This window comes from Ranitomeya variabilis, chromosome 2 (genome assembly GCF_051348905.1).
Source record: "Ranitomeya variabilis isolate aRanVar5 chromosome 2, aRanVar5.hap1, whole genome shotgun sequence".
NCBI lineage: Eukaryota > Metazoa > Chordata > Amphibia > Anura > Dendrobatidae > Ranitomeya > Ranitomeya variabilis.
In genome coordinates this window covers 465960808-465988499 of record NC_135233.1, presented here as the reverse complement: position 1 = coordinate 465988499, position 27692 = coordinate 465960808, and the positions used below count along the sequence as shown (strand labels likewise).

General features: G+C 43.3%; 1 protein-coding gene across 2 annotated transcripts in view; it reads right to left on the bottom strand.

Moving 5' to 3' along the window:
* MACROD1 (mono-ADP ribosylhydrolase 1) overlaps nucleotides 1-26065 on the bottom strand; it is a 1026736-nt gene extending 1000671 nt beyond the window's left edge. The window contains exons 1-3 of one of the 2 annotated variants that reach the window (XM_077287616.1): nucleotides 25788-26065; nucleotides 19105-19206; nucleotides 14558-14677 (exon numbers count right to left, since the gene is read on the bottom strand). In XM_077287616.1, coding sequence (XP_077143731.1) covers nucleotides 14558-14677; nucleotides 19105-19206; nucleotides 25788-25980 — 415 coding nt within the window. In that variant the 5' untranslated portion in view covers nucleotides 25981-26065. The remainder of the gene's footprint in view (nucleotides 1-14557; nucleotides 14678-19104; nucleotides 19207-25787) is intronic. The other variant, XM_077287617.1, reaches the window with a different exon arrangement.
* Nucleotides 26066-27692: the final 1627 nt, after the last annotated feature.

Sequence of the window (27692 nt, the reverse complement as noted above, 5' to 3'; positions counted from 1 at the left end):
TAGGTTTTGGCACCAAGAACGCATCAAACCTGGTATCTGCGTTTTTTTTGCACTTATCCATAGCTTTCAATGGGTGAAAAACGCTGCTAAATTGCTGAAAGACGTGACATGGTGCACTCTCAGGTCAGCCGAGCGTACATGTGCACTCAGCAGGGAGAGTGGAATAAGGCTACTTTCACACTAGCGTCGTTTGCAATACGTTGCAATGCGTCGTTGAGGAGAAAAAACGCATCCTGCAAAGTTATCTGCAGGATGCGTTTTTTCCCCATAGACTTACATTACCGACGCATTGCCACACGTCGCAACCGTCGTGCGACGGTTGCGTCGTGTTTTGGCGGACCGCCGCCACTAAAAAAGTTACATGTAACTTTTTTTGTGCATCGAGTCCGCCATTTTCGACCGCTCATGCGCGGCCGAAACTCCGCCCCCTCCTCCCCGGACCTTGCAATGGGACAGCGGAAGCGTCGTAAGACTGCTTCCGCTGCCCACGTTGGGCATTTTTTTCACAGCATGCGTCGGTACGTCGGCCCAACACACTGCGACGGGCCCGTACCGACGCTAGTGTGAAAGCAGCCTAAGGCCAGTCTCACACGTCCAGATAATTCCGGTACCGGAAAAATCGGTACCGGAGTTATCCATGTCCGTGAGCTCACATGGCACATCAGTGTGGCACACGTGCGGCAGCCGTGTGCCGCCCGGGTACCACACGGACCGTGCAGGAGACAGCGCTAGAGATAAGCGCTGTCCCCTGCTTCTGGTGCTGAAGCCGGAATTCATTCCTTCTTCCCAGCAGCGTTCGCTGGAGAGAAGGAATGAAAAATCATTGTTTTTTTAATTTTTTTTGTGTTTAAAATAAAGATCCTTGTCACCACCCCCCTCCCACCACCTGTGCGCCCGCCCGCTGGAAATAAAATACTCACCCGGCTCCCTCGATGCTTCCTCTCAGCGCCGCAGCTTCTTCCTGTATGAGCGGTCACGTGGTACCGCTCATTACAGTGATGAATATGCGGCTCCACCCCTATATACCACGTGACCGCTCATACAGGAAGAAGCTGCGGCGCTGAGATGAGGCATCGAGTGAGCCGGGTGAGTATTTTATTTCCAGTGGGCGGGCGCACAGGGGGTGGGAGGGGGGTGGTAACAAGGATCTTTATTTTCAACACAAAAAAATAAAAAAACAATGATTTTTCATTCCTTCTCTCCAGCGAACGCTGCTGGAGAGAAGAAATGAATGGCGGCTTCAGCACCACATTGGGGGGACAGCGCTTACTGTAGCGCTGTCTCCTGCACGGCACACAGACTGCACACGGACAGCATCCGTGTGCGGTACGTGTTTTACAAGAACCCATTGACTTGAATGGGTCCGTGTGATCCGTGCGCTCCCACGAACACTGACATGTCTCCGTGTTTTGCACACGGACACACGGTCCGCAAAAAGTCAATGACATCTGCAGAGACACATTGATTTTAATGTGTCTACGTGTGTCAGTGTCTCCGGTACGTGAGAAAACTGACACCACACGTACCGGAGCCACTGACGTGTGAAACCGGCCTAAGCCGCTGCCAGACAGCTTTGAACAAAAAAAATATACAGTGGGGCAAAAAAGTATTTAGTCAGTCAGCAATAGTGCAAGTTCCACCACTTAAAAAGATGAGAGGCGTCTGTAATTTACATCATAGGTAGACCTCAACTATGGGAGACAAACTGAGAAAAAAAAATCCAGAAAATCACTTTGTCTGTTTTTTTTATCATTTTATTTGCATATTATGGTGGAAAATAAGTATTTGGTCAGAAACAAAATTTCATCTCAATACTTTGTAATACATCCTTTGTTGGCAATGACAGAGGTCAAACGTTTTCTGTAAGTCTTCACAAGGTTGCCACACACTGTTGTTGGTATGTTGGCCCATTCCTCCATGCAGATCTCCTCTAGAGCAGTGATGTTTTTGGCTTTTCGCTTGGCAACACGGACTTTCAACTCCCTCCAAAGGTTTTCTATAGGGTTGACATCTGGAGACTGGCTAGGCCACTCCAGGACCTTGAAATGCTTCTTACGAAGCCACTCCTTCGTTGCCCTGGTGGTGTGCTTTGGATCATTGTCATGTTGAAAGACCCAGCCACGTTTCATCTTCAATGCCCTTGCTGATGGAAGGAGGTTTGCACGTAAAATCTCACAATACATGGCCCCATTCATTCTTTCATGTACCCGGATCAGTCGTCCTGGCCCCTTTGCAGAGAAACAGCCCCAAAGCATGATGTTTCCACCACCATGCTTTACAGTAGGTATGGTGTTTGATGGATGCAACTCAGTATTCTTTTTCCTCCAAACACGACAAGTTGTGTTTCTACCAAACAGTTCCAGTTTGGTTTCATCAGACCATAGGACATTCTCCCAAAACTCCTCTGGATCATCCAAATGCTCTCTAGCAAACTTCAGATGGGCCCGGACATGTACTGGCTTAAGCAGTGGGACACGTCTGGCACTGCAGGATCTGAGTCCATGGTGGCGTAGTGTGTTACTTATGGTAGGCCTTGTTACATTGGTCCCAGCTCTCTGCAGTTTATTCACTAGGTCCCCCTTGCGTGTGTTTCTGGGATTTTTGCTCACCGTTCTTGTGATCATTCTGACCCCACGGGGTGGGATTTTGCGTGGAGCCCCAGATCGAGGGAGATTATCAGTGGTCTTGAATGTCTTCCATTTTCTAATTATTGCTCCCACTGTTGATTTCTTCATTCCAAGCTGGTTGGCTATTGCAGATTCAGTCTTCCCAGCCTGGTGCAGGGCTACAATTTTGTTTCTGGTGTCCTTTGACAGCTCTTTGGTCTTCACCATAGTGGAGTTTGGAGTCAGACTGTTTGAGGTGTCTTTTTATACTGATAACAAGTTTAAACAGGTGCCATTACTACAGGTAATGAGTGGAGGAAAGAGGAGACTCTTAAAGAAGAAGTTACAGGTCTGTGAGAGCCGGAAATCTTGATTGTTTGTTTCGGACCAAATACTTATTTTCCACCATAATATGCAAATAAAATGATAAAAAAACAGACAAAGTGATTTTCTGGATTTTTTTTTCTCAGTTTGTCTCCCATAGTTGAGGTCTACCTATGATGTAAATTACAGACGCCTCTCATCTTTTTAAGTGGTGGAACTTGCACTATTGCTGACTGACTAAATACTTTTTTGCCCCACTGTATACAACCCCTGGCAAAAATTATGGAATCACCAGCCTTGGAGGATGTTCATTCAGTTGTTTAATTTTGTAGAAAAAAAAAAACAGATAACAGACATGGTACAAAACTAAAGTCATTTCAGATGGCAACTTTCTGGCTTTAAGAAACACTAAAAGAAATCAAGAACAAAAAATGTGGTAATCAGTAATGGTTACTTTTTTTTAACCAAGCATAGGGGGAAAATTATGGAATCACTCAATTCTAAGGAAAAAATTATGTAATCACCCTGTAAATTTTCATACCCAAAAATAACACCTGCATCAAATTAGATCTGCTCGTTAGTCTGCATCTGAAAAGGAGTGATCACACCTTGGAGAGCTGTTGCCCCAAGTGGACTGACATGAATCATGGCTCCAACACGAGAGATGTCAATTGAAACAAAGAGGATTATCAAACTCTTAAAAGAGGGTAAATCATCAAACAATGTTGCAAAAGATGTTGGTTGTTCACAGTCAGCTGTGTCTAAAATCTGGACCAAACACAAACAACATGGGAAGGTTGTTAAAGGCAAACATACTGGTAGACCAAGGAAGACATCAAAGCGTCAAGACCGGAACTTCAAGCAATATGTCTCCAAAACAGGAAATGCACAACAAAACAAATGAGGAACGAATGCCAGGGGTTGTATATATTGGGCAACTGAAATCCAATTCTTATCTGCCATGTCTAGGACAGCCCTCCCCATACACAACAGATGATCGTCTGGTTCGGCATCTGATACATATGGCCAGCTTAGGTCCCACTTTTCTGTATCTTATTAGTTGTGTCTTCATTATGGTCCTCATAATCTAATTTAACCTGACAATATTTGATCAGTTTTGAAGCACTAAAGACCCCCTTCCTTTCCTCCATACATGACATTAATATTAGCCAGACTCACCAATATCGACGCGTTAGGATGGCGGTCTAATGACTATGGGGACTCCGGACAGTTTGCTGGCAGGGAAATATCATTCCGGCATGTCCGATTTCAGAGTGCCAATCGTATTGCCTCCCGGAGATAAGCCACCGACAGATGTCTTGCGACGGCTCTTCCATAGAGAACACAGGAGTGCTCATACTGTGTAATGGGAGAGACGGACAAGATGGCTGTTGTTTGGCTGATGACCATCTAATGCGTATGGCGGGCTTAACTAACATTGAGCCTCGCCACTAATCTTACTCCAATCTGGGACTGGAGTAAGATCTGTGGCGTAGCAAATGCCGCCTCCTGTCCTGCCCCAGCTCTGCACTCTTTGCCAAAAGTCACAAATTTTAGTGCAGCTTGGAACTGTATCAAAACATTTTGACTTTTCAAAGATTTTCACACCAGAATTTTATCGTTTCTCAGCATGTTTCCATTGGATGATATGCTGCCGAGTACAATGATCTTTTTTTGTGCAGCACAATATAACGTTTCACTCGACTGACGAGCGTTTTCGACAGGTGATCGGCAGCCTGTTTACGCCGCTAGATTATCGCAAGACGACGGTGTAAATGCAGCTCTAGGAACGAGCATCACTTCTCGTTGGCAGCTGTTAATGGAAAATGCACAGAAAGTTGATCCTTTTGTTTCAGTAATGGCACCACTCAATCTGCCGCATGTAATGGAGATATAATGCGGCAGCCACCGCCGTCCGTCACGCGCTGCGGTTTTGGATGCTGTAATGGGATGTGCCTCCGTGTAAGCGTACACAGGTGCGCTCCTTATCCACGTAGACATGTGATGCATTACAATATTAGCAGATGTTATTTCATGGCCCAATGAAAACTAAATCACACCGATGTTCAATGAGAACTGAGCTGTACGAATAACTTTAAATATTCAGCATCATATATTATCAGCAGCGCCGGCATGGCACAGCGATGGTTAAAGAGGTATAAAACCATTACTTATAAGGCAGAAGGATCCTACACCGATAGTCCCTGGGGGGGTGACGCCGCATGAAGATCTGTCTCTAGTAGTAATGGACGTCAGTGGCGCAACAAGATAGATGCAATTTATCTCCTGACAGCTGGCTAACGAGACTCTCCCTAATCTGTCCCTCCGCTGCCGCCCAATCCCACTCTCTTCACTGCGGTTCCTTCTCTATCATCTATACCTTTTCCAACGCTTTCAGTCTCATCCCATTAACCCTGCTACTGCCAAGCTCGATACCCGTAGATGGTCTCAGGGGGTGCCGAACGCAGCTGTGTGCCCACATATGACACACTACAAAAAACTAAAAACAAAACGTAAAAGTAAAATCTAAAATCCTGCAGCAGAAGATTCAAATGGTGGGGAAAAAAAAAATATATAAAAACACGGATTCATGAGAAAATGTGACTTTCTGTAAAAGCAAAATCTAAAATCCTACAGCACTAGATGAAAATTAGTCCATGAGCCGGGCCAGATATCGGTACCACCCGGAGTGACTAATTTTCTTTGGTATTTTTAGGTAGATGCATGTCTGTAGTTTATTTTTTGATATGATAGCCCTTACATATACGTAGCTTATTAACCCCTTCAGCCCTAGGCCTATTTGTACCCAAGTGCCTAAGCCAATCTGACCTGTGCCACTTCATGGGCTAATAACTTTGGAACGCTTTCACCTATCCAAGCCATTCTGAGATTGTTTTCTCGTGACATATTGTACTTCACGTCAGTGCTAAATGGGAGTCAATATATTTTACCTTTCTATATAAAAAAAATGCTAAATATTCGGAAATTTTGGAAAAATCGGCAATTTTTTAACTTTGAAATTCTCTGCTTTTTACAAAAATACTGATACCCCCCATAATAGTTATTAATTTACACTCCCCACATGTTTACTTCATATTGGCATCATTTTGAAAATGAAACCTTATTGTTTTACGACGTAATAGGGCTTATAGTTTTATGCGAAATTTTTCACATTTACAGCAAAACCCACTTTTCAAAGGACCAAGTCACTTCTGAAGTCACTTTAAGGGGCTTACATAACAGAAACCACCCATAAATTACCCCATTTTGCAAACTACACCCCTCAAGCTGTTCAAAACTCATTTTTAAAAACTGTTAACCCTTTAGGTGTTCCACAGGAATTTTAGCAGAATGAAGGCGAAATTTCAAAATTTCATTTTTTTTCCAGATATTACATTGTAATCCAATTTTACCTGCAACCTAGCAAGGGTTAACGGCAAACCCAAACTTGGTTACCCTAATTCTGCAGTTTATAGAAACACCCCACATGTACTCGTAAACTAAAGTATGGGCACACAGCACAGCTCAACACGGAAGGAGCGCTATGTGGTTTTTGGGTGGCGGATTCACTGGAAGAAATCTAGGGGGCCATGTCACATTTGAAGGCTGCCTGAGGTACCCCCACAGTGGAAACCCCAAAAAGTGACCCTATTTTGGAAACTACACCCCCAAGGAATCTTTTAGGGGGTATAGTGACCACTTTGACCCAACCAGTGTTTCACAGTAGTTGGAAACACTTGGTTGAGAAAATGGAAAAAGTGCATTTTTTACATGAAGGTGTCATTTTAGGCTTCCACACAATCTGTAATCTCCTCTCTATCATAGGGAACAGATTTCAGGATGCAGGCCTTAGAGATCTGTGTGTTGAATCCGGTGTAATCGCTGAAGGATCAGTGTCTGGAGTGATGGACGGCCGGAGGTACAACAGAGCAGTGAGACTACACAAGCTGGTCTATGAAGCACTTATGAGGCTTGCATGGAAAAACTTCCTTCCATGGCTAGAAGAAAACCATGCAAGGGACCTTCACCATCTGGATGAAACACTGAAGAACATCACAAACTTTCGCATCAGTGTGTCGCAGGGATCCTTCGAAAAGCTCTTGGATAATGAATCTTGCACACTTACCCTGAAGCTCTTTCAAGTTTATCTTGAGACCCTCAGAAATGAACAACTCTCAGCATTCTGGATGTCATACTTGGACATGGTCGAGACCATGCTGGCCCTGGTTCGAGCTTCAAGAGAAGGCAACTGGATGCTTCACCTAGGAGCAATCCGACAGATGATACCATGGTGTTTTGCCTATGACAAGGTCAACTATGCCCGATACCTAACCTATTACTATGCCACAATGTCTCGGCTGCCCATAGAACACCCAGAGGTCCATGAATACTTCATGCAAGGTGGCTTTTCGGTCCAGATCGGTAGCAAGAATCCTTTTGGACGAATTCCTGTGGACCAGACCATTGAAGAGACAATCAACAAAGACACCCAGACACCAGGGGGCACAAAAGGCTTCAGCCTCAAAGTTGGAGCTGTTTCCAGGTTCTACCTGACATCAGAGTACCGCAGTATGTACTTGAGGCAGCTGAGGGCCCTGGTAGGCCAACAATATACTGACTTCAGCCATTCAGACCTACAGGTGTCTAGGATTAGAAGAGATGAAGCCGATGTCCAATCTTTCGTTCAACTGCTGGAGACAGGTTGGGTGAACCCCTTCAACAAAGAGCATAATGGTGAACTTATCAGTTTGTCAACAGCGACTGTAGCACCACCAGATGTAGCCAAAGACCTTCAAGGGGCATACAGTATAGGAGAGGATGCATATCAAACATTCAAGGATGAGCGTTTGGGTACCGATAAGCCAACTACATTGTTTCATGACAAGATGACGAAGAACAAACTTAAAACGTTCTCTAACATCCAAATGAAGACACGCAGACAAGGTCTTGGCAAGGAGGTAATTTTGAAGGCTGACAGAAACCTATTTGGCCAGATGATACTTGTAGCTGAGAACAGAAAGCTACAAATGAGTGATGTCTTGACTCATCCCCTGGGTCCATTGCCATGGGCACTTGCCAATGGTGATGGGTCTATCCGCAAGACCAACAAGGCTGCCCTCGCAAGGGAGTTGGAGAGGAATGCTCGTCCTGCAGAAGTGATCCCCGAGCCCTCTGCAACCATCATTGATGGGATGAGCCTGGTTCAGAAACTGAAGGGAAACAATGCAACATTTGGCCAGCTAGCAGGCACAGCAATGAGTCGCGCTATCCATGAGGGTGCTAAGAGCAAGCGCATTGATATTGTCTTTGACGTCTACAAGGAGACATCCATCAAAGATACAGAAAGAGTCAACAGATATGAAGGCACAGGGATCCATTTCAAGAACATTCAACATGGGCACAACATCCAGCAGTGGAAAAAGCTTCTAAGTAGTTCCTCCAACAAGGCAAGTCTCATAAAGTTTCTGGTAGAAGAATGGAAGGCGAAACACCACAGGGAGAAGCTTGAGGAGAAGGAGCTGTATGTCACATGTGAGCAGCTCTGCTTTAAGATCACCAAAGAACAGTGGGAAGAGGCTGCTGACCTTAAGTCAAATCAAGAAGAAGCAGACACACGCCTCCTTCTCCATGCTCTTCATGCAGCAGAATCTGGTTACAAGTCGGTCATCATCACTTCGGAGGATACTGATGTCATGGTCCTGTGTCTGGGCATGTGCCACAAAATCCCATCCCACCTGTTCCAGAAATGCGGTACACAGAACCGGACAAGATTCCTGGATATCACCACTCTGAGCCGAACATTGGGAGGCAGCGTATGTGATTCATTGATTGGTATGCATGCATTTACAGGCTGTGACACCGTCAGTGCATTCGCTGGCCGTGGGAAGATGACGACACTCAAGCAGTTGAAGATGAACAAGACATACCAGGATGCCTTTCAGGAAGTTGGTCGTTCATGGGAAGTGTCTACCGAACTTTTTGAGAAGTTACAGGAAATCACCTGCCACATGTACCTGCCAACTACCCAAACAACTGAGGTAAACAGGCTCCGTTATCAGCTGTTCTGTGCCAGACGTGGAGTGGTAGAGTCAAGTCAACTCCCTCCTTGCCAGGACTGCCTTTTCATGCATGCACTGCGTGCAAACTACCAGGCTGCGATCTGGAGGAGAAGTCTGCAGAGCCAGCCATGGGTTGCAAACCCAACAGACTGCGGTTGGATGATAGATAACGACGGAAAGCTTGTTGTCAAGTGGATGCAAGGGGCACCAGCACCAGAAGCTATTATACAGCTACTGTCCTGCAAGTGTGTGCGGTCATGTGAACTTCCTCAGTGTACTTGCCTCAGCAATGGCCTGAAGTGCACAGACATGTGCAGATTACAGACATGCCAGAACAAGGGTACTGAAGACGAGCCAGTAGAACAACAGTCAGATTCAGAGTCCGATGTTGAAGATATTATGGAGTAACATATATATATATATATATATATATATATATATATATATATATATATATATATATATATATATATATATATATATATATATATATGCACATGACATGTTCAGTGTGTATTTACATAACTTGGATTAAATTTTGTTACAAATACTACATCTAGTCACTCCGGGTGGTACCGATATCGTCATATTTGGTTCTTGGCTCATGCTAAAATTCCTGTGGAACACCTAAAGGGTTAACAGTTTTTAAAAATGAGTTTTGAACAGCTTGAGGGGTGTAGTTTGCAAAATGGGGTAATTTATGGGTGGTTTCTGTTATGTAAGCCCCTTAAAGTGACTTCAGAAGTGACTTGGTCCTTTGAAAAGTGGGTTTTGCTGTAAATGTGAAAAATTTCGCATAAAACTATAAGCCCTATTACGTCGTAAAACAATAAGGTTTCATTTTCAAAATGATGCCAATATGAAGTAAACATGTGGGGAGTGTAAATTAATAACTATTATGGGGGGTATCAGTATTTTTGTAAAAAGCAGAGAATTTCAAAGTTAAAAAATTGCCGATTTTTCCAAAATTTCCGAATATTTAGCATTTTTTTATATAGAAAGGTAAAATATATTGACTCCCATTTAGCACTGACGTGAAGTACAATATGTCACGAGAAAACAATCTCAGAATGGCTTGGATAGGTGAAAGCGTTCCAAAGTTATTAGCCCATGAAGTGGCACAGGTCAGATTGGCTTAGGCACTTGGGTACAAATAGGCCTAGGGCTGAAGGGGTTAATAAGCTACGTATATGTAAGGGCTATCATATCAAAAAATAAACTACAGACATGCATCTACCTAAAAATACCAAAGAGAATTAGTCACTCCGCTTGGTACCGATATCGTCAAATTTGGTTCTTGGCTCATGGACTAAATGGTGGGAAAAAAAAACAACAAAAAGAAAAAAGGTATTAAAAAAAAAAATCAATATTAAAATATGGATTAACGAGAGGAGAAAATGTGACTTTCAGTAAATGCACAAAATCTAAAATCTAAAATCCTACAGCACTAAATATAAATGGTGAGAAAAAAACAAGAAAAAAGTTAAAAAAATAAATAAATCTAAAAATATATATTAATGAGAAAATGTGACATATGGTAAATGTTAAGTGGACAAACTAAAAGATGCATTTATAATAATGGAAACATTTACAAAACACCAAGGTGTAAAAGTCCACATGGCCGTCATCATAAACACAAAATCACGAGTCGTCTTTAGACATGTGCAGTGCTCGGTTTTAGCGTAGTTTCTCGTTGGGCTACTTTACCACCTACGCTCAGTAGCATCCGCCAGCTCCTGCTCTCCGAGCCATAAAGAAAAAGTTATTTCTTCACCATTGCACTAGAGGAAAGTGCTCATCAATCACCGGCACCTACATCATTATCAGTAATGCTGAGCACAGAAATGAAAAAGATAAGGCTTCTGTATTTTTTTTTAAAAGGGATGGTAACAATACTTTGCAAAATCAAAACCGATCCTTTAGTGGTTCCTTGCCAGTCCCATGGTGTTCTGGTCCTCTGCAGCTGGTTTTGTTGGTGTTTCCCCCTCACCGGCGTAGGGCAGAGTTTGAATAGATTCAAGGGGTTGTCCAGGCTTGGGGTCCAAGTTTGTAGTCACTCTATGTGACTGCATAGATGTGTAGTATGCTAGATGTCAGGATTCTCGGGTGCCAGCACCAGGAGTGGGCGGTCATATGACCACAGTTATACAATTTGCATACTTCCGGCCACATTCCAACTAGACATGTCTGACCTTGCTCGATTCCCTCATATTGAGCAAGGCTGTGCATGTCTAGATGGCATGTGACGGCATGTATGCAAATTGAATGCTTGGGGTTATGTGCCTACAGCTCCTGGCATCAGCACCATAGAATCCTCACAGCTAGCAGTGTTCACGCAGTTAGGGTTCTCCGGTGGCGGCACCAGGAGTGGGTGGTCATGTGACTGCAAGTATACAATTTGCAAGCTCAGGCCACATTCCAACTAGGCTTGTCTGGCCCCGATCAATTCACTTGTAATGAGCGAAACTCTGCATGTCTAGTCAGTACATGACCGCATGTATGCAAATTGCCCTTCCCAGCACTAGAGAATCCTGACAGCATGCACACCGAGTGCTGTGAGGATTCACAAGTCTGCAGTCACATACAATGACAGCAGGTTTCAGCATAAAGTCTTGACCATCAAGTTAATATGACGCCATTTAGACAACGTGGGTGTAAGTACTTCCTTTTCCTTAAAGAAACTGGCGGAGTATGGAGTCTTACAGGCAATGCTCCAAGGGAGAAAGTATTAAAATTAGATCTTGCTTTTACACTGATGAGGGGAAAAAAACTGAAACAAGAAATCTGCAACATTTCTGGATTGTCATTTCCCTGATCATGTTTCAAGACTCACTAAAAGGTTGAATATTAACTTATAGAGTAGTTACCTCTGTTAGTTGATATTTGCACCTACAATTTGCAGACACTACAATTTCACATTTCCATATCAACCCTTCTACATTGCAAGGGGTTCCCTCAACGAAGCAAGCATCAGCATATAGCTGGCATATGCATCCTCGTGATCATAAAACATCAGTCTTTTTCTGCACGGCGCCATTCCTGTCCAGGTATTGCAGGATCAGCCCCATTCACTAGACACGTTTGCGTCCCTACGGCCGGACCCCAACCGATAAGTGATGAACTTGGTGTAGAGCAAGGTAGAGAAGATATGAGCTGGTGACACAACATGAAGGGTAATATTCTCAATTATTTCCACATGTATAATATTGCTGAATGGACAATTTCTTCTCTGAACCTTTTTGTGCTATTCTACCCAAGGACCTAAAAATTCATGAGTCAGCAGAAGATCACTTTAATATTAATATGATAGTGATGAAATTTCCACACATAGAGTTTGGAGTTTAACAAAGATGCAAGGGGAGTCCAATAAAGAAAGAAAAGAATGTAGGATCCCACGATCACATAAACACAGAAGTAAAAATTCAGGTGTCCGAGGACAAAGAGGCAATGGCTGACACGGATAACGGATTGTACTTTACTAAAGACAGCAGAAGAACTTTGCAAAAATATGGAAAAGTGCATATGTGCAAAGAAAAAAAAAAAAGATTAAAAAATCCTCACGTTTTCAATGAATTACTATTGAATTTTAACCATCAAATTCAATATTATATGTGAAAATACTCACAATTATATTATTGAGAGAAATCTCCAAACTGCAATCCACAAACCATTTATGTAACTACACTCCCAATGATTAAAAGTCCTTACAATCTTGACTTAATTAAAACGATGTTCATAAATAGCGGAGCATAAAACATGAAATAAACATAAATAAATGTTAAACCGTATTTACCAATCAGAAATATAACAAGCTACAAAATAATGCAAAAGTACAGCAGAAAGATCCGCGGCCTGTGCTGAATAAATCGGAAAAGCCACAATTTTACCTTTACTCCTTTCCAATTGCACTTACGGTACTCGGATGAATGCCGCATACATAGCCGTGTGTCATGGTCCAAATCCGGAATGTCTGCTGGTCTCCTGACCTAAACTTTCTAGCCTTTTATAGTCTACATTCTACTATTATTTTTTATGAGATGTGTGAAGTGAATAGAGTCGGAGCTAATAACCAAAACTGGAAGTAACTAATAAAGTTTAGGCCTCATTCACACATATGTGTTTCAAGTAAATGTTCTACAGGTTTTTTTTTCACGGATAAAACAAGTACCCATTATAGTCTAGGGCAGTGTTCCCAACTCCAGGCCTCAAAGTCCACCATCAGATCATATTTTCAGGATTTCCTTAGTATTGCCCAGATGATAATTCCATCATCCAGCATTCCATGGTGGGCCTTGAGCACTGGAGTTGGAGGAACACTGGTCTGGGGGGCTGTTCACATGTTTATGTGTTTCTGGATCCAATAGTCTGCAAAAAGAGGAAAACATGCCTGTTCTTTATCAAATTTTCTATTCAAACTAGCCCATTCAAGCGATTGGGTTGTAGGAAAAACACACAGCGCATGGATGGCTTTCGGGTTTTCGCTGTCTAAACTATGAAAAATGTCAGAAACCTACGTAATTTTTTTTCTGCAAACAACAAAAACTGATGACACAATGATGGCAAATTCTGATCCATCACGCTGATGACAATTGATATTTTCTTCTCGTTTGGAAAGACCTGACATGTGAATGAGGCCTAACACTTTTTATCCAAATTTGAATCATATTTGGTGCTGGTGGTGGGGGGGAATTTTGTCTGGAAAACTCATCATCACGACCTTTGTCAGCTATTGTCCTAGCGCCTCTATCAGGACTCGGTAAGGTCCATGAAATTCGTCACGATGGCGGCAGTGATCAATGTCGTTTTACAGGTAACATCCTCGGTTTACTAAGAAATGTGAGCTTTTGACTGAGAAAAGCAAAATTACGGTATATATTATTTTATTTTAAAGCCCAAGACTTTCACCCTCACTACCTCTTCCTCACCAGCATCTCCATGAGCGACTACCTCACTGACCCTCGTACGATTACCTAAATAATTCTTTTTTTCCTTCTCCAAAGTCTAAACCTACTTAAGTAAATGTATTTCTTCTATCCTTGTACCCTAAGCTTACAATTGCTGTATACGGATACTCATCGATCTGTCCCTTGTTGATGCGGATTCGTTTCGACCCTGTAAGCCATCTGAAAACACATCGGTAAGCCGACAGACGCCAATAGAGCCAACAAGGACATGTGAATAGATAACGACGTTCCTAACTCTGTCAGCTAATTAATACGAACACTTCCAATATTCTCACGGTGGCTTTCACAGACTAATTCAGCAAAAACATCTATGATGAGAATATGACATTAGCATATCACGGAATCTTTTACGCATTTTATTGCACCCTTTTCAGAGGAGTGCATCGTTCCCGTGACTTTCCTTCCAGTAGACATTTTCTGCACCATTGCACCAGTTTCACCTTACTGCTAATAAATGGATGCACTTCATTACACATTGCAGGGCACCAGCTGCGCGGACACAGATTACCTTAATACCGTACAATGCAGGGAAAATACGGCGCTGTAAATGCTCACGAGTTCCTTCTCTCTTGCAATATACTGGCTGGTGTGTTGCTCATCTTACCTGCATTAACAATGGCGTCTACCTCTAGTTTAGTGATGTCCCCTCTGATCAGAGAAACCTTCTCATTCAGATCTTTGCTCTTTGGGAACTTGATTTCTTCAGGCTGTCTGGCTTTTGCCTCTACAGAAAAGGGAAAAAAAAGAGAATTAAAAAATGTATTTTTTTTTTAGTTTACAAAAACCCATTTACGTAGATTATCATTTCTTATGGTAAAATTAGAATATATGAATCTTCGAACCCTCTCCCATCCATTGGATAAACTTGATGGACGCATGTCTTTTTTTTTTTTTCCCAACCGTACTAACAATGTAACTTCAGTTTTGTGGCGTTTTGACAACATTTTGGAAGGGAAAGTGCCGGTATTCACCATTTAAAACTTAGCTTAATTTAAGTCAAGATTGGTAGTTATGTCAGATAAATATTAAACTAAAACATGGCCATATACTGTAGCACCAGCTCTGGCGACAATTAGTCTACTATGAGGACAGAGGGATCGGACATGTTACCATCTATCATTTCCCGATACTTCTTTCCCCACTCCTCACCTGTGACAATGGTCATATGGGAAGAGCCTGTGCACCCACAGTATATGGTTAAGCCAAACAGCATCAAAGTAACATCCAACTCAGAATTACAAGAACATAAAGAAAGCACATAGATATATTGACCGCTTATTGTGGTTAATGTGTTTCCCCCTTTTAAGTTTTGGGGTCATCAGGAGACAAAGCAGCAAGAGGATCCTTAAATCCATCCATAAGGGTTCATTTACACAACCAATTTTTCCACATACAAGAAAACCTGACCGATTATTGTGATCAGCCTCTGATCAAAACGTGGCCTGAGTGTCAGCCATTTTTCTCAGAATTTTAAAAAGAAAGAAAGTTTTTCCACCGTCTCCATTCTGACACTTGGTGAAAATTATCCCAGTGCGATCCGTTTTTTTGACGGACCCATTGTCATTCGATTGAGATCCGATTTTTTCACAGACCCATTGTGAGCCTTGTTCGGTCCGATTTTTTTCACAAAGTCATCGATTTGCATTGCCAATTTTGATCCAACTTTTGGATTGAAATCAGATATGTCTCTATGATTTTACGTGAACCTCTCGGTTCGCGAAAAATCACGGACATGTAAATGGTCCCACAGGTGCCAGTGTGATGGTGAAAAATTTGGTCAACACCAGTACGTGAAATTAGGACGTCTTAATGAGCCCTAAAGGTGAGCAGTGATGCCCTAGTTCCTGCCAGATCCTCGATCAACAACCTCATAGGCGCCCTATGAGGCGGTTGAGTTCAGACCAGGAGATCCACAGCCAGTCTGGAAAACATGATACATGAAAGACGGACATGTGAATGCAGCCTAAGCCCATAAAAGTGAATTAAGAAGGATTTCTATCCGTTTTGTATAACTTGCACCATGCGGTTGGGACCCACCAGAGGTGGGATGTCCAATAGTACAGGACAATATTTGGAATCAACAACCTAAGAACAGGAAATAGGCATGAAAAACGTGCAAGCTGAGTTTATGGAATGGCAGGTGCCGTATGGGAAGTTCTGAAAATGTGGGAAGCAAAGTTGGAAACTCATGGCTGGGGCCACTAAGCCCAATCAGTGCCCAACCTCACGCATATATTTGGTGCTGACTGGTAGAAAATCACAGCAAAAATGTACAAAGCGCAGCAAGAAAATATTGTCAGTTGAGTTAGTGTGAATCTATATGCATGACCCGGTCCAACGACCTCGTCAGTAATCTGTGGCCGCAGGATGGGAGATGTGAGACCGTCTCATACCTGATGTTATATGCGGCTCTTCATTTTATTAGCTAGCCTGGAGTTGTGGTGTGATGTTGTCACCAGGCCGGCTAATCAAAAAAGGAGCCGGAGATGCCATTAGGCAGGGGGTCATTCTTATGGCTCCCATCCAAGAGCAACAGAGTCCTGATACGGCCGATGGACCGATTTAACGTGCACCAACGCTAATTCACACACATTCAACATTGAGTGGCCAGTGTGGATTCCAGGATTTTCTTACCGTTTTTACATAGATGATGACACTGATAATTAAAAAAAATATTTATGTTTAATATGAAATCTGGACTTAAATAATTAGACATTTCCTGATGACAGATTCTGCTTAAGCCCTTATGTCAGCAATATTTCTCTCGGTCTGACTGACGTCTTAACAAATGTATTATCAGAATGATCATCCTCGCTGTAGACTTACAGGCGGAGATTTTTCTTTTTTTGAGATGACAGGAACAAATTATTTACAGGAAAAAAAAAGAAATCTTTCCATTGTCGCATAATAAGAAGTCCCCTATTCCCTATAATGATGTCTGCTCTGCAGCCGCGATCTACGTACTGCCATTGTAGTAATGACATTGATTGACAGGGAGAAAAACGGCTTAGGATGTCTGTTAAATCCACCCGCTAAATTGCTACAATCACTTTGGTCATTTAAAGCATAGCAATTATGGCCATTTCGTACTGGATCGTATGTGAAATCGCTGCAAGCAATTAGACCGTTTCCTAAAGAGGGAGGCGTGCAAGAAGCACAATCTCACGTCCCCTGCCGGACTATAACATAGGAGAGGACTGCGCCTCGTCCATGTAAGACATTGCTAAGCGTCTGACATGGGGACAAATGGATTTAAGCTGCACAAAGGCAAACTTACATTTTTAATGGTGGATCAGGGAGGGAAGAGAATATCTGACAGTGTCTATGTACATGATTGTAAGTTGGTTCCGAACTCTAAAGAATATGTTGTCACATTGTAATCAGTGGAATCAGTGTCGCAGGTTTCTGGCTAAAATACGGCATCTGGGTGGAACACCATATTGATGAAGCACCTGCGATACCTTCTCCAACATATGCGCTTGTGTCTAAAAACGTGCATGTGAGGACTCCACAATATTTTCTAGAATCAGAAGACAACAGGACATTTATCAACAGGGCAAGTGTAACTCACCTGTCCTGGCTCAAGCACCGGGCCCTGCGCCCTTCTTCCCGGGTTTCAGGTTAACATGGTAACCTGGTGCACACCTCTGATATAACACGCTTAGGTCTTATATCGGCTGGCTCAGGTAGCAGTGAGCAGCCTGAATAATTAGTTAGTTTGGTATCCTTGCTGCTGTTTCCACTATTGTTAATCATGCTAATTATGTGTCAAATTTAGCTCAGCTGCATATACCCCAAAGCGAGTCCCCTGACAAACTAATTTCTACTGTAACGCATACTTGGCTCTGCTGTTCCAATGTACCTGCCTGCATACTCGGTTCCACTATTCCAAGGTGCCTGTCTGCACACTTGGCTCTGTTATTCCAAGGTGCTTGCCTGCATACTCAGGCAATGTGCCATCTTACAGACTCAGCTAGGCTCTTCCAAGGTGCTATTAAGCATACCAATCTCTGCTGTTGTATCACCAAGGTGCCATCCAGCATACTAAGCTCTGTCGATCCATGACCAAAGTGACCTCTGCACACTCCACTGCTGCTCCTCACTTACCTGACAGCAAGAACTACCTCTGCAATGTACTAGGAGTGCCTTCATAATCCTTCTGTTATATCTAAACAATACATGTTTGTTTAAAACAATGTTAAATCCTCTTTATTCCTCCTACCTGTAGGCAGTGGACTAGTCTGGGACTGCTATCAATCATTTGTACAGCTCACGCCCCACATTGGAGTGACTGACATCCCAGCGTACACAGGGAGGAAGAAAAGTAGTCCTTGTCCATCATTTATGCTCCCCGCCACATGCTGGGATGTCAGTCATGCTGCGGGGGATGCAATATACCAGTACACAGTAGCAATGATTGACAGTAGTCCTGGACTTGTACGCTACTTGCAGGCATGGAGAGCAAGGACAATTTAATATTTTTTAAGCACACATATGTAGCATTTAGGTATAACACAGGGATCATTATATACAGAATTACGAGGGTGATAAAGCGCTTGCAATGCCTCCTGGTGTAAATCCTGCTGTCAGGTTCCCTTTAAGATGCTGTGCAGCCTACCCAGCTCTGCTATTCCACACTCCTCCGTATGCTGTTTATCATATCCACCTGGGCTGTTATATACTGCACCAATCCTTTTATTTTGTGCTGCTCATCCAGGCCTACAACTTAAAGAATCCATCTCACCAAGAGATCCATAACGGAATGGACCATGTTCAAGGCAAGCGCCGTAATTTGTCCCAAACTTGCATCTGTCCCTTGACAGCTAAGGCTAGGCTCACCCTTGCATCAGGGTTTTCGTTAGCAAGCATGTCACAAACACAGGCATTTTTGCAAGAAGAAAAAGCATAGCGTCATTTGTATCTGTCATAGGAAGGATGCAATTCTGCAACAGTTACTTTATTCTGTGACTATAATGGATCAGAAAAACGCAACACAAAAAGCTGGTGAGAACCTAAACTAAGAGATATAGCACAAAAAGAAAACTGCAGGGTGGATACATAGTTCTGTATATGTGTACGTAAAATAGTAGAATGCACCATCCCATGAGAAACCAGAGAATTGTGTACAGATTGAGAATGTGTATTCCTTACTTTTTGATGTGTCCTTCCATGTTGGTATCTCCTTCAGCTTCATAAAATCTTTCACGGAGTAATGTTCACGTCTCTGCTTATTGTTGAGACCCTTCAGAAAAGCTAAAATATATAGAAAGAGAAGAAAATAAATGAAACAATAGAAATATTTTGACTGTTGATTAAAGTGGTTCTCTAGGACTTTATATTTCTTACAATGTGAATAAGCACTAACAGAGAGGTAATTGCTTTCTATCGGCTTGTTGTGCCTGGCGCCGCTCTCTGCCGGCACAGAGAGGCCACGGATCGTTCATGCCCACAATTCAGCGGATTCCGCTGGTGTCATATCAACAGAGAAGAAGATTCTCTTGCTCTCTGTTCTGCTGACCTCATGCTGATTGATAGCCGGCTCCCTGCTGCCTATCTGCGGGGAGCCAGCTGTCAATCAGCATGTCAGAAGTCAGGCGCCATCGAAAGAGGAGCCTAGAAGGAAAGAGCTGCTCTGTTGACGTGGAGCAGCTGAATCGCTGGCAGAAGCGGTCTGTGATTGCTCTGACTCAGCGACGGGTAAAGCAGGCGGGTAGTTGCTTCGGGTTTTTTTTTTTTTTTTAAATCTTGGATAACCCGTTTAAAACTATTGAAGTTGACTTATGCAAAGAATTTAGTATGGCAACAGCAAGTACCGGCATGACAGTGGATTTTATGACCCAAATCATCAGTATCATTAGGATCTATGAAGCTGTTAGCTTGGGTCGGTCATTGGCGATCAGGCCAGGACTTCCGGCTAGAATATGGATGCTACATTGTGAAGCAACACGGCCGTCTGAATGAGACTGAACACTATCAACTTCAACGAACAGTTCTCAACCCAAATTAATGAAATTTTAATAATATAATGAATCCAGGCTGACACAAAAGCTCAGGTTAAAACAATGCTTCAGGCAAACATGGTTCCCTGTGTGATGCCTCCTGCCCTGAGGGTGCTACACGACAAATGGATTCAAAAGAAGAGTCAGGACATCATGACACGCCACAGATACACTGCAACCGAAAATGTCAGAATAGGGATATTTCTACAGCAAGTGCACGGATTTTACCAATTCCCATTTAGATGAATGTGAGAGCCGCAGAAAATTCTGACGATAGAACCTGACTGGTTTGAATAGACCTTCCTCCAAAAATTGCACGATGAATCAGATTGATCCTTTAACTTCTATGAATGTGAAAAATAAAAAAGTAGTGACGCTCATCTCAAGAGATGAACTAGACAAAAGGATTGGTCAGCGCAAAACACAAAAAGTGAACACTAGGCATTAAAGGGAATCTGTCAGCGGGTTTTTGCTATCTTTTCTGAGAGCAACCTCATTTAGGCAAAGGGAAGCTGAAACCAATGATGTATCACTTAGATTACAGGGTGCAGCCGTTCTCACACAATCAGAGTTTTTAGATTTAGAATGAAGCAGAGCTGAGGAAGCTAACCCCGCTCCCACCAGGCTCTCTATATGCAATGTCCATAGACAGTGAGCTGCCTATCACAGGAGGGGGCGTGTCAGACTAGCACGCACGCACTGCTGGGTCACAGCAACGAAAGCTCCTGGTGCTAAAACAATCATTGCAAGCAAACAAAACCACGGAGCTTGATAAGAGAGGCATCGCTGAATTCTTTTTTTTAACCCCTACATCATACAGTCTTCAAATTACATTGCAAAAACCTGCTGATGGATTCCTTTTAAGGGATAATTTAGACTCCTTGGGAATGCTCGTTTCTCCATTAGTCGTCCAGTGTTATACGATGCTGTCAATCACCTGAGCAAAAATGATTTTTAGTCTTGCTTAAAAATCATCGTTCTCGAATCCATTCACTAAAGCATGTACTACTTGGGTGGCTTTGACCGAGGATGAATGGGAGAAGGTGGAGAGCAGCTTCTCATCTTCAGTGGTAAGTGCTAGGGACAGCTAAAAGGGGATCTGTCAATAGTTTTTTGTTGTGTAATCTGAGAGCACCATGATGTAGGGACAGAGACCCTAATTCCAGCCCACAATGTGGGGTTTTTGTTGCTGTTTCAATAGAATCAGTGTTTTATCAGCAGTAGATTATCACTACAGGACTAGGTGTCTTGTGCCTCCTAGTCAACTCTTCTGTATAACCCCGCCCTCACATGTCAATGTACACAGAAAGCTGCCAGTGATGTGGGTGGGGTTATGCAGAGCTCAGCATTCCGAGCTCTACTAGTTCTGCAGCAGAGAAAACTATGATTGTATCAAAATAACAGCAAGCTGCCCAGTGATACATTGCTGGAATCAGGGACTCAACCCCTACATCATGCCGCTTTCATACTACAAAGCTAAAACCTGCTGACAGATTCTTTTTAACCCAACCTAAATTTCTTAAACGTTTTCGACACCCCTGAAAGGCTTGAAAAGACGACAGCATCCTCAAGTGATTTCTGTTTTTGGTGTAGGCTCTTTTTGGCATTCGGTTTAGTCATGTTCCAGGGTTGTCCCCACTTTGGTCAGAAGTTCTCTTATTTTCAAACAAGCAATTTGAGTTTCCTAAAGTCCTAATCCCTCAGATGTGTTTGTTAGGAGTTATTATTTTATGGGATCATATTGAAAGGTGTTTTTTTATTATTATTATTCAGATTTCTACTTTTCTGTGCCAGAAAGGTCGTTATCAAGGTTTGGAAATCTACGGATATCCCGTCCATGTCTTACCGGGTGAAACAGGTGAGTAAGTATGTTCCAGTGCATAAACTCATATATTAAAGGGAACCTGTCACCACCCCCAGTCGTTTCAAACTAAAAGAGCCACCTTGTGCAGCAGTAATGCTGCATTCTGACAAGGTGGCTCTTAGTTCTGGGTGCTGTAACTAGAGAAATAATCAGTTTTATAATTTGTCCTAAATGCCTTTTCTTCAGACAAGGAGGCATGCCTTTCCCCCCTGCTGCAGACGCCACACAGCCGTCACTCAAATCTTCTTGGCGCCGGGCGCCTCCTCCTCAGTGCTGTTTTGAAATGAGCCGGCGCCTGCGCTCTTTTCTCCTGCCTTGGGCAGATGCAGTGAGCGCTGCCCGTCTGTCCTCATATGCAGTCTCGGTGACTGCGCCTGCGCGGCCGCCCTGCTTGTGAATCCCAGCCCGGCAGTGACTTATGATTTATTCACATTGCGGGGCTGGGATTCACAGGCAGGGCGGCCGCGCAGTCGCAGTCAGCTGGGCTGCATATGAGGACAGATGGCCAGCGCTCACTGCCAGCTATTTTCAAAACAGCGGTGAGGAGGCGGCGCCCGGCGCCAAGAAGATTTGAGTGACGGCTGTGTGGCGCCTGCAGCAGGGGGGAAAACGCCTGCCTCCCTGACTGAAGACAAGGGGGGGGGGGCGGTGACAGGTTCCCTTTAAGAGGAAATGTGCTTATAAATTCTAAAAAGTGTGGGGTTGATGGTACGGAGTGATGGAGATTAGTGATGAGTGAATGTGCTGGGATAAGGTGTTATCTAAGCATGCTTTTGTGCTGAGTGACTTCAGCGTGCTTGTATACTATATTTATTTGAGTCCCTGCACCTGCATGCCTCAAAGAACAGCCGCAACACATGGAGTGATTGCCTAACAAACAGGCAATGCGCTTTTGGTGTAAATTTAAAGCATAGTTTCTTAGGCCAGAAACACTAAGATTTTCTGCATTTTGTTGGGTTTTTTTACATGAATTTTTTCTGGTTTCCCCATAGAAGCTTATAGAAAAAGAGAATTCCCTCAAAAATGCAAGGCTCAACAGCGCCTCTAAACGCACAGAGGGCAGGAGCGGTCATGAAATCACATACACTCTGCTCGCCAAGCTCATATTCTTGACAGTCAATAATGGGTGAATCACTAGCAACCAATGTGTCTTAAAAGAGGTTGTCCGGCCTTATGCTACAAGTCTGCAGTCTCTATACGTGACTGCAGACTTGGGAATCCTCGCATCGTGGGCACTTCGTGCTGCGAACATTCTCCGATGCCAAGAGTTGGCGGTCATGTGATAGCAAGTATGTGATTTGCACATTCCAACTAGACTTGTCCGACCTCGATCTATACACTTGCACTGAGTGAGGCCGCGTATGCCAAGTCGGCATGTAACCTCATGTATGCAAATTACTAAACTTGCAATTTTTCAAGCTAATATGGTTTAAATTCTCACAATTTTCAAGAATTCTTGGTGTCAGTGAATGGGAATATTCTTCATCTTAAAAAGTATGAATACTAGAAGGTTGTGTGGCCACGATGAGTTTTAGGTGTGGATTTTTTTTTGCTGCAACAGAAATGTAGCATCTTGCAGTTCCAACAAAGTGGATGGGATGTATAGAGCTTTCCTGCCCTCTGGGTTCTTTTATTACTCAGCGTAAACTGACCTGCGGTGCGGGTTTCAAATATCCACAACATACCAATTTCTCTTGCGGGTACGCTGAGGTTTCTGTGCAGATTTTCCCAGAGACTTGCATTGGACTCGCATGTTCTCAAAACGATTTTCAGGCGGCTTTAAAATTATGATTTTGAAGCCTATTTGGAAGAGAGTGGCTAAGTGCCAGAATAGGCGCATCTTCCAGATGTGCCTTTTCTGGGGTGGCTGGGGGCAGATGTTTGTAGCCAAGGGGGGCCAATAACCATGGACCCTCTCCTGGCTATTAATATCTGCCCTCAGTCACTGGCTTTACCACTCTGGCGGAGAAAATTGCACGGGAGCCCACGCCAGTTTTTTCCGTGAATTAACCCTTTAACACCTAGAGCTCCCAAATTTTACACACAAACACTACTAACATTATTAGGGAGGGATATGTAAAAATATAACAGATATGCAATATGCAATGGTTTACTGTATGTAAACCATGTCTCATATCCTGTCGGGTTCGGGAATTATTTAGCAAAAGCCGACAATTGAATTGACGGCTTTTATGCTATCTAGCACTATATCTATTTATCTATCTCTCTCTCTCTCTCTCTCTCTCTCTCTCTCTCTCTCTCTCTCTCTCTCTCTCTCTCTCTCTCTCTCTCTCTCTCTCTCTATATATATATATATACATACACACACACACATACACACAGGGTGGTCCAAAAGTAGGTGCACAGTGTTATGAAGGGGGAGGTTTATCAAACATGGTGTACAGTGAAACTGACTTAGTTGCCCTTAGCAACCAAACAGATTCCACCTTTCATTTTCCAAAGAGTCTGTGAAGAATGAAAAGTGGAATCTGATTGGTTGCTAAGGGCAATTGAATCAGTTTCACTTTACACTAATCTCACCCTTCATATCCCTACTACACATACTGTCCACCTACTTTTGGACCACCCTGTATATATAGGCTATATATATGTTTTCACGAATATTTGAGCCCATTAATCCATTATATGTCCATTTTGCAAGCTGGCGAGAAAATCTCGCCATACAGATGACATACGTATACTTTTTGAAGATAAAATCGCATCCTCGCATTGAATACGGACGACATACGCAGAAATGTTCAGGAACAGTGATCCATATCTCGGCCGTAAAAAAAAAACGGACTGTATTTTTATACATTAGGTGTGACTCCGGCCTAAGGCTACTTTCACACTAGCGTCGTGCACTGCACGTCGCTATGCGTCGTTTTGTAGAAAAAACTCATCCTGCAAAAGTGCTTGCAGGATGCGTTTTTTCTCCAGTGACTTGCATTAGCGACGCAGTGCGACGGTTGCGTCGGACCATCGGCTGCAAAAAAACTTTACATGTAAAATTTTTTGGTGCGTCATGCCCGTCTTTTCCGACCGCGCATGCGCGGCCGGAACTCCGCCCCCCCGCACCTCACAATGGGGCAGCGGATGCGTTGGAAAAACAGCATCCGCTGCCCCCGTTGTGCGGCGCTTCCACAGTATGCGTCGATGTGCCGCAATGTCGCATTGCGACATGCAGTGCACGACGCTAATGTGAAAGTAGCCTAAGCCAGAATGTCTTGGTGTCCTCACATGTATATAGACATTATTTTACCTCCACAACCCCCCCCCCCCCCCCCGTTTTATTAAAAAAAAAAAGCTTGAGTTGCAATGTGGACGCAAACTTGACATGTAGAGAAAAAAATCAGCAATAACAAAAAAAATGCTGCAAAGCTATATTCACACTTTTACTTTCTTTTTTTTTATTTATTTATTTTTTTTTTTTTACAGCTGAGAGATCAAGTTTTGGATGCAAGAAAAAAAAAGCAAAAAAGTAAAGTGTGAACATAGCTCTAGAAAATAAATATTTTACAATGAACAGCAGAGTTGAAATAGGAAGAGTGTTTCAAGTGCGTCAGAGGAAAATCTGGGAATTAAAAAAAATAAAATAAAATTGAAACCTCTGTGAAAACCCAGCCTTATGGTTATATTACTGTCAGTGCTTTGTGCTGACTTAGTATTCCTGCAGCCTCGGCTCTGACACACTAGGCCAGGGATGAGCTCTCTTCACTGACAGCATGCAGAGGTTTTAAAAACGCTGAAAACCCCCCAAAACAAAGTTCTGTGTCTTTTTTTTTTTTTTTTTACATCAATAGTAACAGAACTGCTCCCCCTGCTGCAAGGAGACGGTACTGCAGCCGCACACGGCGGTTCTGCTCAGACCAAGCTATTAGGAAATGTCTAGAAAAGCAATTCCCTCACACGGAGGGACGGGTGTTAGCGGGGCGCACAGCAGACAGGTTAGAGCACGGCGAGCTTCTCACTTTTGGCCTCTTTCCAGCTGGTAGAGGGAGAGTTCAGGTCAATCTTCCCGGCCATGGTGCGAGCGGAAGAAGTCAGTGGCCTCGTCGTGCAGTAGCTGTATAGAGGGTCAGTATATAGAGCCCTATACCGAGGGAGGAGCGAGATGAGAGAGCAGCGGAGGAGTCCGCGGTGTACGAGCACGACGTTGGTCATAGAGTATAAATAGCCGGCGTTACTGAGTCTGACAGGACCAGCGGGTATTAATAGCTCGCGGGGGAATTGTTCTTCCTTATAAGTGACTGTGCCATCAGCCGGCCAGCAGAGGGCGCAAGCGAGTAGCTAGTGTGGAACGCATGTGCGTGTCACCTGTCTGCCCACTCTGTAATAAACACGACAGACATTGAGCTACGTAATGGCAGCCATTTTCTCGGAGACCAGCAACATTTACCATGATCGTTTGGTTGTGTCTAAGCAGCATGTTTTCCCTCTATAATCGCTGATAGTCATGGCCCCAGAGAAATGCAGTGGAAGTGAAACAGCAGGGGGTAACATAAATTTGGCTCAGCTTATTGTGCCACTGTTCAGCCTTATGCTGGGGTCACACTGTGTTATGGGAGTCTATTCAACGCATAGCGTTGACGGGCTGCATTAACGCTATAGCATACATGCCATCGTGTTATGCTATACCTCTAGTGCCGATGAGCCATCTGTGCTAGCAGTGATGGAGCCTCAGAAGATGCAACCAGCGTCCGAGGCTCCGTCACTGACGGCACATCGCTAGCGCATGCCCATTATGGAATGCGTTGGCGATGCGCCTGATAATAGCAGCGTTAACGGACTGCGTTATGCCACGGTGTAGCACAGTTTGACTAACGGACTGCCATAATGCAGTGTGACCCCAGCCTTAGGCTTTGTGCACATGGCCAACGGAAGGAAACTAACATGCCTTAACCCCTTCATGACCCAGCCTATTTTGACCTTAATGACCTTGCCGTTTTTTGCAATTCTGACCAGTGTCCCTTTATGAGGTAATAACTCAGGAACGCTTCAACGGATCCTAGCAATTCTGAGATTGTTTTTTCGTGACATATTGGGCTTCATGTTAGTGGTAAATTTAGGTCGATAATTTCTGAGTTTATTTGTGAAAAAAACGGAAATTTGGCAAAAATTTAGAAAATTTCGCAATTTTCACATTTTTAATTTTTATGCTGTTAAACCAGAGAGTTATGTGACACAAAATAGTTAATAAATAACATTTCCCACATGTCTACTTTACATCAGCACAATTTTGGAAACACATTTTTTTTTCCTAGGAAGTTACAAGGGTTAAAATTTGACCAGTGATTTCTCATTTTTACAACAAAATTTACAAAACCATTTTTTTTAGGGACCACCTCACATTTGAAGTCAGTTTGAGGGTTCTATAAGGCTGAAAATACCCAAAAGTGACACCATTCTAAAAACTGCACCCCTCAAGGTGCTCAAAACCATATTCAAGAAGCATATTAACCCTTCAGGTGTTTCCCAGCAGCAGAAGCAACATGGAAGGAAAAAATGAACATTTAACTTTTTAGTCACAAAAATGATCTTTAGCAACAATTTTTTTATTTTCCCAAGGGTAAAAGGAGAAACTGGACCAGGAACGTTGTTGTCCAATTTGTCCTGAGTACGCTGATACCTCACATGTGGGGGTAAACCACTGTTTGGGCACATGGTAAGGCTCGGAAGGGAAGGAGCGCCATTTGACTTTTTGAATTAAAAATTATCTCCATCGTTAGAGGACACCATGTCGCGTTTGGAAAGCCCGTGTGCCTAAACATTGGAGCTCCCCTACAAGTGACCCCATTTTGGAAACTAGACCCCCCAAGGAACCTATCTGGATGCATAGTGAGCATTTTAAATCCCCAGGTGCTTCACAGAAGTTT